This window comes from Mastomys coucha, unplaced genomic scaffold (assembly GCF_008632895.1).
Source record: "Mastomys coucha isolate ucsf_1 unplaced genomic scaffold, UCSF_Mcou_1 pScaffold23, whole genome shotgun sequence".
NCBI lineage: Eukaryota > Metazoa > Chordata > Mammalia > Rodentia > Muridae > Mastomys > Mastomys coucha.
In genome coordinates, this window is record NW_022196906.1 from 107,715,779 (window position 1) to 107,728,436 (window position 12,658).

The 12,658-nt window shown below is 41.5% G+C and overlaps 1 protein-coding gene and 1 pseudogene across 21 annotated transcripts in view; one reads left to right on the plus strand and one right to left on the minus strand.

Moving 5' to 3' along the window:
• Nucleotides 1-12,658, plus strand: part of Clasp2 (cytoplasmic linker associated protein 2) — a 193,168-nt gene that overhangs the window by 35,968 nt on the left and 144,542 nt on the right. For all 21 annotated transcript variants that reach the window (XM_031343842.1, XM_031343843.1, XM_031343845.1 and 18 more), the window contains exon 6: nt 393-490. In XM_031343842.1, the coding sequence (XP_031199702.1) occupies nt 393-490 (98 nt within the window). The remainder of the gene's footprint in view (nt 1-392; nt 491-12,658) is intronic.
• On the minus strand, nt 3,085-3,201 carry LOC116074143 (annotated as a pseudogene).

A 12,658-nucleotide genomic window follows, 5' to 3' on the forward strand; every position in this document is an offset into this window, starting at 1 on the left:
AAATTAATTAACTGTACTTTAAGTTAATACACTTACACTTTTTGAAATCTCAGTTGGTAGCTTTTATTCACGGATTTCTATTAACCACCTCCTGACTCTTTTTTCTATTTGTTTGATGGTAGTAGGGATTGACCCAAGGGTCTCACACATGTGGGGTCAGCTCCATCACCAAGGTCTTGACCCTCTTTAAATGGGTTTTCTAGGGCTTTCTTCATAGACCTTGGGTTTGGTTTTCCATTAATAAAGTATGTGATATTATAATTTAGTCAGGGACTGAAAAGACATTAAAACCAGCTTAGAGTGTCAGTTTGGGCCTGCTAGTTTAATATTACCTTAAAAAGAAATATGTGTCATATCTGAATTTCTTTAAAATGTCTTGAATTCTTTGGCAGGTGAGAAATGCTGCAGTATCAGCTATAGTGGAGCTTTATAGGCATGGAGGAGAGAAGCTGAGGATTGATCTGTGTAAAAGAGACATTCCCCCTGCTAGGTGAGTCTTCTTAAATATATTTTTTGCTACAGTTGTAATTTTGTTTACTTTATTAATTTACTTTACTATGTTACAGCTAAGTGTGATGGTAGTGTACACCTTTAATCCCAGCATGTGGGAGGTGGAGGCAGGCAGATCTTTGTGATCTATGCAGCTAGGCCTGCATAGAGAGTTTCAGGTGAGCCAGGGATCCATATCAGTTTTAATATCCTGAGTTTCCTGGAACCAATTTATAGACATAGGACTGTACCAGTACCAGGCACTTGGTGCTCATGTAGCTTCAGGTTCCCTCCAACTCTGCTGTGAAAGTACTTAATATTTTCAGGATAGGGTGTGTGTGAATTAGAACTTTCTCCATAGTCTTGCCACCTGCAATGGCAGCTTTATTTTTCCCAGTCTGTACATTTTTCATTTCCCTTTCTTGTCCTTATTTTCTAGGATTTCCTGTGTCCTATTGAGAAAGAGTAGAATGGGGTACATTCTTGCCTTGTTCTGATCTTAGAACAATTCTAGTTTCTTTTTCTTTCTTTCTTTTTTTTTTGGTTTTTCGAGACAGGGTTTGTCTGTATAGCCCTGGCTGTCCTGGAGCTCACTTTGTAGACCAGGCTGGCCTCGAACTCAGAAATCCGCCTGCCTCTGCCTCCCAAGTGCTGGGATTAAAGGCGTGCACCACCACCGCCCGGCCAATTCTAGTTTCTTAACATTAAGATTGATGTTAGTTGCTAGGTGGTGGTAGTGCACACCTTTAACCCCAATGCTTGGAAGGCAGAGGTAGGCAGAGCTCTGTCTACCAGTGTGAAGCTAGTGAGACCCTGTCCCAAAAAAAAAAAAAAAAAAAAGAATAAGAAAGAATGATGTTAGTTGTAAGCTTTTGATAGGTGTTCTTTTTTCTTAAGAGTCTATTCTTTTTAAAGTTACATTTTATTTGGGTTTTGATGACACTATACATATTGGGAGAGTCTGCAGGCCATCTTACAAGCACCTTTTTGTCCACTAAGCTTTTTTTTTTTTTACGTTTGTATTGGTTTTTTTTGAATTTTACGTAATGCACTCCAATCCCACTCATCTCTCCCTCCCCCCTTACCCAACCTTCACCTTTACCACCTCCCACGAGAGAGAGGAAAAAAATCTCACTGTGGAGGCTGGAAGCTGTAGTGTGTTGCAGTGTGTCCCGCAGTGTACCCTTTTGTCCACACGTCTTTGCTTGCACTTTCATTGCACCGACTTGTTGGTCTGATACAGGCCTCTGACTTCTGCTGCTCTATCAGTACGGGAACCTCACTGGGACTCCTTGCGTATTCTGTTGTTGCCCTGTGTCATGGAGATCCTATAGTTTTTGGTCTATAGGACCAGCCCATTTATGCTCTCTAACAGTTCATTGGTAGGGTAGCTTTTGTGGTGGGCCAATTCAAAACCCTGGATCTGGGCCTGAGAGGCATCTGAACTATTCAGTTCACACCCCCAGGGCAGGCTTACCACCAGCCCCCAACCAGGGCCAGGTCTCTCACTCTCCTGACTCTGTGGCCAGCTCTCTTGCCTACCATAGATGATGAGGGATAAGGGAGGTGAGGAGGCCATCTCTCTTTAATCCACGCCACCACTCAGCAAACAAGAGGCAGGACCAGTTCTCCAATACTCACACGCTGGGGCTGGCTCACTTGCAACCCCCACAATCCAGGGTCAGCTCTACTGTACTGTCTAGATAAGGGGCAGGGCCAACTCTTCCTCTTTGATGACCTTGGAACCAACTCTTCTGCCTGCCACAGGTGGCAAGGGTTTGTGTATGGCAGCACACAAGTGCCCACTCTAGTGTTCATATTTTTGGGGCCAGCCCACTTGTGACTCAGGTAGTGTGTAGGTCCCACTCTCAGTACTGCAGCTGGCAAGAGGTGGGGTCAGTTTTCTGCTCTCATGTCCTAGGGGCTGCCTGTCCTGTGGGTGCCCAAGTAAGGAATGGGGCCAGTTCTGTACAGCTCTCAGACATTTACATGTCCCCAGGTAGCAGCCCAGAACAGGAACTGCTGCCTGGCCTTTGTTGGTAACAGACTCTTACTACTGTAGGGCCACAGATCCAGAAGTGGCCCCTAGTAGTAGCACAGGCCAGGACCCCATTATGGTCCCAGTTGGCATCACTGGCTACTCACATCAGGCTGTTCCTAACTATGTTCGAGTCTCAAATTTTGACTCTCTTCATTGTACCCAGAGCCTCTGTTTCTCTTTCTCTACCATTTGTTCCTCTTAGTGGCACCCAGGGTCTCTGAGTGTCCGGACTCATCTCAGGAGTGCTATGCCCTGTTCGTGCATTATGGTGCCAGGCAGGAGTTATCTTGGGCATGGTCCCCCTCACCTCCACTCTAGGCCAGTGGTTATCTTGGCCCAGCCAGCCCTGTTGTCCCTTGTGAGGGTCATTTGTCTCAGGCTCATTCCCGCCTGGGCCCTTGGTCCTAGGCAGGATTTTTCTACTCTCCAGCTTGCTCCTTGTACTTGGAACCAGTCTGGGCCTGCTTGGTACCAGGCTGATGGTTGTCTCAGGCTAGCTCCCTGACCAACCCCAAAGCACAGGACTGGTTGCCATTATCTCAGATTCCCCTTTTAAAATTAATCTAATTATTCAGATGTTCATAGGGCTGAGTGTTGATGTAGCCTCTCTTCTTTCTGCCACCTGTTGATGTACTGGTGATGCAGCAGGCACACCTGCAGCCTAGGGCAGGCCATTAAGCTAGCTTTCTACCTCTGAAAATTCATTCTGAGGAAATCTTTAAGTATGTTGAGTTAAAACTAAAACTCAGTTGGGCATTTTAAGTGGGCTGGGCAAATTGACTTTTTGTTGTTGTTGCAAATTGTCTTAATGGCTACTAACATTTTTTTCCCCTAGAGCTCATACTGTAGCCATTCATTGACTATTCCTGTTGTTTGTGGTGTCAGTTGTCTGCACTCTCACCAGTGCTTTATATTGTTAGTCTAATTACTGACTCTTAGTTTCTTCTGGTAATAAATATATTGTGGCTTCATTGTGGGCGTAATATACAGTTTTCTGATTTCCGAGAAAGAGGAGTGTTTTTTCATAGTTTTTTGCCATTTGACTCTTTTTAAAATGCTTATTTTGGGGTGGGACGGGGGCTAGTTTTTTATACAAGGATTTCTTATTTATGGACCAGGTTGTCTTTGGACTGTTTCTGTATAATATATACTAGATATAATATATAAACATAAGTTACAAACAAATGTAGACATATATACATAACTGCTCCCTAGTGTCCTGAGTGCTAGGCTGACAGGTGCGTGCTACCATGACAGTAGAATATGTTCTCCATAGAAGTGCTCTTTTCAAGTCACCTGTCCATATGTTGGTCTGGATTATCTGTTTTCTTCAATTATTTTTTATTTTTATTTATGTGTGTCTATGTGAATATATGCCATGTGCTATGCCTGTATTGTGGATCTGGAGTTACAGACGTTGTAAGTTATCCTAACCAAGTAGGTGCTGAGAACTGAAGCCAAGTAGGTAGTCTGGAAGAGCAGTAAGCACTCCTACCTGCTAACAGGCTGTCTGGCCAGCCCCTAATGTGACTTCAGAAATAGGACTTGTGGGAAGTCTTTCTGCGTTGTAGATACAAGCTTCCTTACCTGCATAAGGTTCCATTTATCTGATACTCTGTGACTGGAACTTTTCTATTCCTGACAGTGGGTTTTTTTGTTTTTTATGTACATGGTTTTTTTGTTAATTTAAAAAATGTCGCATGCAGCGATGCAAAGCATTGTTTGCATGAGAGATCAGGACCATTTGTAGGACTCAGCCTTCTCTCCTTCATAGATGATTTCTAGGGAAAGAGCTGAGATCCCAGGCTGGGTAGCCTTTCACCCTGTGAACTATCTCATAGGGTCTTTTTGGTTGGTTTGTTAAATTTTAGGTTAGTACAAAGTAAGACATTATTTTATGACATTTCATATCTGTGTCGTTATACTTCATTTGTAATCATTTCTGTTCCTCACTGTCCTCCACACGCTCCTGTCACGTCTTGTGTTTCCGTCTCTTTCCCTAGATAGCCCCTCCCCCTCTGCTTTCTCGTTTATATTATAATCTGTTGCCTACTTCCACAGCCTTAAGATCCTGCCTCATGGTCATCTTTCTAGTTTCATGACTTCCACATACATTTAAATTACAAATACATATATACCCATATATATAAGTACAGGCATACTTGTACAATTTTAAATCTAGAATCTGCATATGAGAGAAAATACAGTATTTGTCTTTCTGCATCTAGCTTATTTTACTGAATGTATCGGCTTTCAGTTTCAAACCATGTTTATGTAAATGTCACAATTTTTTTCTTTATACCTTTATAAACTTCTGTTTTATATATATAAATATATATATTTATAAATAAATATACATATGTTTTATCCATTCATCTGTTGATAGGCATCTAAGAGGTTCCATTTCTTATTTATTTATTTATTTATTTTTGGTTTTGTTGAGACAGGGTTTCTCTGTGTAGCCCTGGCTGTCCTGGAACTCACTCTGTAGACCAGGCTGGCCTCGAACTCAGAAATCCGCCTGCCTCTGCCTCCCAAGTGCTGGGACTAAAGGCGTGCGCCACCACCGCCCGGCTAGGTTCCATTTCTTATTTACTATAAATGATTTAGCAATAAATATGTATATCCAGGGGTAGGGTGACTTAGTCTACTCAATAATTGTATAACCAGTTCACATGGTAGTTCTGTTTGCATGACATTTTTCATTTATGTGTAGTTCTTGGAAATTTCTTATATAAATGGAGGAAAAATTCTGGGCTTTTGTTTGAAGCCATGCCTAATGCGATAGCCCAAGAACTTATGTAATCCTTCTGCTTCAGCCTCCTGAGTGCTGGGATTCCAGTCATGTGCCACCATGCCCAGAACGAATAGAGATTTCTGTACCCGATCTTGTCCTGTATTACCACAAAGCCCTCCTCCCCCCCTTTATTCGGTGTTCTTTTATGTTCTTGGTGGCTGGTCATGCTCTAAGAGGCATCGAGAGTTTGGTGAAGAGCTGCCCCCTGTCCTTTCCTGACTCCCATCTGCTCACTAATGCACTGCACTGTGTTACTCCTCCTGATGATGCTTCATTTGCACATAGGAGAAATCCAGTGACCTTTGTGTGAGCTTTGTGTAACACGTGGCCACTCACACTTTGCTTTCTCCTGTGTGCAGGATATTTTCTATTCTTTTTTTGGCATTTGAACTTTTTAAAAAAAATTTTTTCTGTGCATTGGTGTGGGGGTGTCAGATACCCCAGAACTGGACAGTTATACATAGTTGTGAGCTGCTTTGTGGGTGCTGGAAATGAACACAGATCCTCTGAAAGAGCAGCCAGTGCTCTTGACCACTGAGCCGTCTCTCCAGCCCTGAACTTGCTTTAGTGGTGTTTTGAAACCTTAAGATACTGGGAACAAAAAAAAAAAATCAAACTTCAACAGGCTAAAATATGACTTATTTTTATTTACCTTCCTTTTTCTCTTTCACTATGCCACTTTTCCTTTTTCTTTCTTTTTTAATAATTAATGTCAAGAGCTGGCTTTATGCTAATGACTCATTTACTATCCTTTTGTCGTGGTGGCTTCATTCTAACTTTAATTTTCCTGCTGCTCTCTGTGGTTTCCAAATTTTATGTTGGATGGAGCTCTCTAAGTCTAAAGTTACATTTTGTTTATACTCATATATGTAGTAAAGCCATTCTTTATTTCAAGCAACTAAAGAACAATTAAATCATAGCTTTAAAATAATTTAAAGAGATGTTCTTCTTGAGGTGTTCTAAGGAGATGTGTACTAGTTCAGCACTACACTGTCATGCTGTGCATGGCCCACTGAGACAGCTGAGTGTCCAGAACAAACTCTGATCTTTAGGGGTCACTGATGCGTATCAGCTATGCTAAGAGCGTGCAGAACTGCAAGGGGTGCTTACTGTATATTTCAGATATCCTCATGCGGTCTCATTCCCTCACAGCATACTCGAGTAATTAAAAAAAACCAGAGGAGCTAAAGTGATAAAATACTTAGAAATCACAAGACAGATTTTAAACACTTGAAATCAAATCTTATATTCCAAAAGAAAAATGTTAATAATTGGATCTATTGCCGGGCGGTGGTGGCGCTTGCCTTTAATCCCAGCACTTGGGAGGCAGAGGCAGGCAGATTTCTGAGTTCGAGGCCAGCCTGGTCTACAGAGTGAGTTTTCCAGGACAGCCAGGGCTACACAGAGAAACCCTGTCTCGAAAAACCAAAAAAAAAAAAAAAATTGGATCTATCAATGATAAACAAATTTAGCAATGTTGCAGCATACAGAATCAGCTTACACGAATCTGTAGCTTTTTTGAATACCTTAATAATTTTTCGGGCTGGAGAGATGGCTCAGCGGTTAAGAGCACTGATTGCTCTTCTGAAGGTACTGAGTTCAAATCCCAGCAACCACATGGTGGCTCACAACCATCCAGAATGAGATCTGATGCCCTCTTCTGGTGTGTCTGAAGACAGCTACAGTGTACTTATACGTAATAAATAAATAAACCTTTAAAAAAAAAGTCACACTGTTAAAAATAATAATAATTTTTCTTTATACCAACAACGAACACAGAGAAAAAGATCTTGCACACACTCCTAGTCACAGTAGTCTCAAAAAAGAAAATATCTTAAAAATAAGCATAAACAAGGGAGTGAAGGACCTCTATAATGAGAACTTTAAACCTCTGAAGAAAGACATAAAGACAGTAGAAGATGGAAAGACATCCCATGCTCATGGATTGGTAGAATTAATACTGTGAAAAGGACCATTTACCAAAAGCTATTTACAGAGTCAGTGCAAGTCCAATAAAATACCCATCTCAATTTTTACAAAACTAGAAAAAGATATTCTAAAATTCATATGGGACCACAAAAGACCCTGGATAGCCAAAACAATCCTGAGGAAACAAACAAACAAACAAAAAACAATAACTGCTGCTGGAGAGCTTACCATTCCAGATCTAAACATGTATTAGAGAGCCATAGTAACACAAATAATACACAGATAATACTGAACTAGACAGGTAAGCAGTGGAACAAAATCAAAGAGCCACACATGTGCATCTGCAGCTCCAGCCACTTACCACCTGGTAAGGAAGCCAAAAACAGAAACTGTGCAAAGAAAGCGTCTTCAATGAGTGGTGCTTAGAGAACTGCAGTGGAATGAAATTTGTTCCAAATCTAGCACATTGTACAAAAACTAGCTTCAAATGGATCAAAGACTAAATGTGAAACCTGAAACACTAACCCTGCTAGAAGAAAGCACGGGCAGTGCCAGCAGGATCCAGGTCCAAGGAAGGTCTTCTGAGTAGGCTTCCGTTTGCCCCAAGTGAAGGCCAACAGTTGACAAATGGGACTTCACAAAAGTAAAACACCCCTGTGCAGCTAAAAAGATGATTAATTGGGGCTGGAGAGATGGCTCAGCGGTTAAGAGCACTGTCTGCTCTTCCAGAGGTTCCGAATTCAATTCCCAGCAACCACATGGTGGCTCACAACCATCTACAATGGGCTCTGATGCCCTCTTCTGGTGTGTCTGAAGAGAGTGACAGTGTACTCTTATACATAAAGTAAATAATTAAAAAAAAACTGATTAATTGGATGAAGAGGGAGTTCACAGAAAGGGAGAGAATCATTGTCAGTTATAAACCTGACAGAATATTAATATTTAGAATATATAAAGAACTCAAAAAGCAGTGAGTCAAAAGAAGCAAACAAATGACCCATTGAAGGATGCTGCCTTCGACCTGAACAGGGCTCAGAAGAAGAAACAAAAGGCTAAGGAATATCTCAAAAATGTTCATCCACCTTAGTAACTAGGGAAATACAAATCGAAACAGCTGAGATTTTATCTTACCCTAGTCGGGCCAGGAAAGATCAATGGAACACCTACCAACAGATCCTGGAAGGGCTGAGGAAGGCGGTGGCAGTAAAGGGAAATCACTGTCTGTGGGAATGCAGACTGGGGCAGCCAGTGTGGAGTCAGCGAAGTGACTTCTCAGAAAGTTAAAAGTAAGTCTGCCATATTACACAGTTATAACACTTCTGGACATTTGCCCAAAGGACTCAACATCATATTACATAGATAGCTGCTCAGCCATGTCCATTGCTGTTGTATTCACAATAGTTAAGAGACTGAAACAACCTAAATATCTTTCAGTTGACAAATGGGTACTAGAAATGAGGTACATAGACCCTATGGAATACTACTCAGTTTTAAAGAAAAATGAAATTATGAGTTTTGCTAGTAAATGATGGAAATTTAAAAGATCATATTAAGTGAGGTAACCCAGACACAGAAGGACAAATGTCACATGTTCTCTCTCATCATAAGTTATTAACTGTAAATTTTCAAATGTGTACACATATCCTGGAGTATCTGCAGAAAACAGCAAAGTAAAAAGGGACCATTGCTAGAGGAGAGGTTGGGTAGAGTGCAGCAATAGTGAAGGGAACAGCAGGGCACAACTGCTCTGAGTGGGAGAACTATGTGTGGAATATTAGCAATCTACCTAAAAAAGCCTGTATTTTGTGCTAAGTCTGTATGGATATGGATACATAGTTTAAGTCTAAGAGCCAATGAAAACTCTCAACACCAGACATGAGAAGCCTTCTTTTGAATTATTGGCCAAGGTTGTCCTGAAACATTTCAAGTTCTTGCTATATTGTCCTTATTTTGTCCCCTAGAAGTGGAAAGTAAGTCCCTATTGCTGAATACACAACACACTGTCAGACACTAGGCCCAGAAAGACCATTCACGTAGAACTATTTCCAGTTTTCAGAAGAACTGCCAGATTGATTTCCAGAGTGGTTGTACCAGTTTGCAATCCCACCAGCAATGGCGGAGTGTACCTCTTTCTCCACAGCCTCGCCAGCATCTGCTGTCATCTGAGTTTTTGATCTTAGCCATTCTGACAGGTGTGAGGTAGAATCTCAGGGTTGTTTTGATTTACAATTCCCTGATGACTAAGGACTTTCTTTTTCTTTTTCTTTTTAAATTATATATTTTCTTTATTTACATGTTATATGATATCTCTTTTCCCAGTTTCCCCTCTGAAACAAAACAAAACAAAACAAAAACAAAAAAAAACCCCTGTTCCCTCCCCCCGCCCCCTGCTCATCAACCCACCTGCTCCCGTTTTCTGGCCCTGGCATTCCCCTACACTGCAGCCTAGAACCTTCATAGGGCCAAGGGCCTCTCTTGCCATTGATGACCGACTTGGCCATCCTCTGCTACATATGCTGCTGGAGCCATTAGTCCCACCATGTCTACTTTTTGGTTGGTGGTTTAGTCCCTGGGAGCTCTAAGGGTACTACTTAGTTCATATTGTTGTTCATCCTAAGGGGCTGCCAACCCTTCAGCTCCTTGGGTCCTCTCTCTAGCTCCTTCATTGGGGACCCTGTTCTCAGTCCAGTGGATGGCTGTGAGCCTCTACTTCTGTATTAGTTGGGCACTATCAGAGGCTCTCAGGAGACAGCTATATCAGGCTCCTGTCAGCCAGCACTTGTCGGCATCCATAATAGTGTCTGGATTTGATGATTGAATATGGGAAGGATTCCCAGGTGGAGCAGTCTCTAGATTGTCCTTCCTTCAGTCTCTGCTCCATAGTTTGTCTCTGCAACTCCTTTCATGGGTATTTTGTTCCCCTTTTTAAGAAGAAATGAAGTATCCACACTTCGGTCTTCCTTCTTCTTGAGTTTCTTGTGTTTGTGGATTGTACTTTGTGTATTCCGATCTTCTGGGCTAATATCCAGGTAACTGTGAGTGCATACCATGTGTGTTTTTTCGTGATTGGGTTATCTCACTCAGGATGACATCCTCCAGATCCATCCATTTCTGCTCCTAGGTATATATTCAAAAGATGCCCCACCATACCACAAGGACAGGTACTCCACTAAGTTCATACCAGCTTTATTTGTAATAGTCAGAGGTTGGAAACAACCCAGATGTCCCTCAACCTAAGAATGGATACAAAAAATGTGTTCCATTTACACAATGGAATACTATTCACCTATTAAAAACCAGAACATCATGAAAAGAAAGAAAGGAAGGAAGGAAGGAAGGAAGGAAGGAAGAAAGAAAGAAAGAAAGAAAGAAAGAAAGAAAGAAAGAAAGAAAGAAAGAAAGAAGGAAAGAAAGAAGGAAAGAAAGAAAGACCCTTTACTGGAACTCATCTGAAAACTCCCTCCCTGAGGAATAGCTTTCGTGATCCCACAAGGCAGCACACAGCTTTCAAAGGAGGGAATCAGCCAACAATCCTACCCAGCTATCATGCCTGTGAACCACAACAATGAGCAGAAGTACACAATAACCCCAAGGGTCCAGTAGTCCAGGCATACCTTGGCAGTAACCAACAGCTCTCTAATTGAACTTCAAACCCACTCAACAAGAGGAAAATTGTGCCTGGTATCGGAAACTTAGCCAACTTCCCACAGCTAGTGAAGTCATGAACCTTGGAGAAGAACCTATAAGCACCACTTTACTAATCCAGCATAATCCAAGTACATTCCAAATAATTGTCCTTACACTCATAGATGAATGTAGTCCTCACCCCTCATCAAAGCAACTTCTCTTTGCAACAGTCAGAGACCATTGCAGAAAACTGTAACTAACTGAAATGCAGAGTTGTGGAGCCCAGCCCCAGTGGATAAGTACATCTACAAAGCGACTCTTACACCTAAGCTAAGGCTCAGGGAATATTGCTGAAGAGGGCAGAACTGTTTTAGAGAAGCAGGAAGTTTACCATGAGTGGGAAAAGAGTTTATAACTTCAGAATGCCAATCATAGAGCCATCACATGACCCAACAGTTCCATTCATAGCTGTACGAGCAAGGAACAGACAAACACATCTCTACAAAGACCTCTATGTGTGCGTTCCTGTGTTAGTTATAGCACATAACCATGGAAATATCTCTCACCCCCACATCTGTCAGCTAATGAGTGGATATTCAAATGAAGTATATCCATGCAGTGGAACATGAAGAACCCAGTCATTAACAGCTCCACATTCTATGATTCCATTTGAATAAAATGACCTGATGTGGTAACTCATAAGTCATGTATGGTCTACAGCAACAGGAAGTGGATTAAAAATGTCCTAGGACTGGGGAGAAGTGAGGAAATGGGGAAGAGCTACTGCTAATGGGTGTGTGGGTGTTCATTGAGATGATAAAAATGTAAAAGTTGTAACAATAGTTGTACTACTTGAGGAATATTCTATAAACTGAGTTGTACATTTCATTTTTTTCTATTGTGACACTGGTGATAAATCCCAAGACCTCACACATGCAACACAGATGTTCTACCACTGTGCTGCAGCCCAGCTTTGAAAGACACACTTCAAAGCAATGAAGCATATGATATTTGAAGTCTGTCTCAATAATGCCCAAAGAAGATACGCTCTGAACACCTAACTTTAATTTACTCTTCTTACCCGGGAACCCAGGACTGCACTCATGTTACAGTTGCTTTTCCATCTCTGTCTCTCTTAGCCTATAAAGCTGTAGTTTCTCTGGGCTCCTGATGTGCTTTGTTCTTTTGGACACCCCTGTCTTTGTTGTGTTCTTCTTCCATTTAATTTGCTAACCTCACCTCACACACAATTATTTAAAATGATCTACAATCTTCAGCTTTTTGCTTCCTTTTTCCTTAGATTATATATGTAAAGTTGTTCTGTTAAGAATAACTGTGCCTTTCATTTGAGCATCCAGAAGGCAGAGGCAAGTGGAGTTTGAGTTTGAGGCCAACCTAGTCTATATAGGGAGTGGCAGGCCAGCTGTGGTTGCACACTGAGACCCTGTCTCAAAAAATTTTCTGAAATATGTGTTTGAAACTTAGTGATGGGGTTGGAGTCTTGAATGAAGTCTATGTGGGAACTTATACTGCGCTTGTATTTGTTATAAAGTTTATCTTTGGTAATGTTTTGAATAGGAGACTAAATATTTTTAAATACATACCAAGAAAATAAATTCACAGAAAATATGGTTTCCTGATTGGGAAGAAGAGAAGCCAGGGAGAGAATAGGAAAGCATAGGAGGAAGTGAAGCTTGCAGCAAGGTACAGTGTAAAGCAGCCCCTGCTCTTCCCCCAGTGCAGTGTAAAGCAGCCCCTGCTCTTCCCCCAGTGCA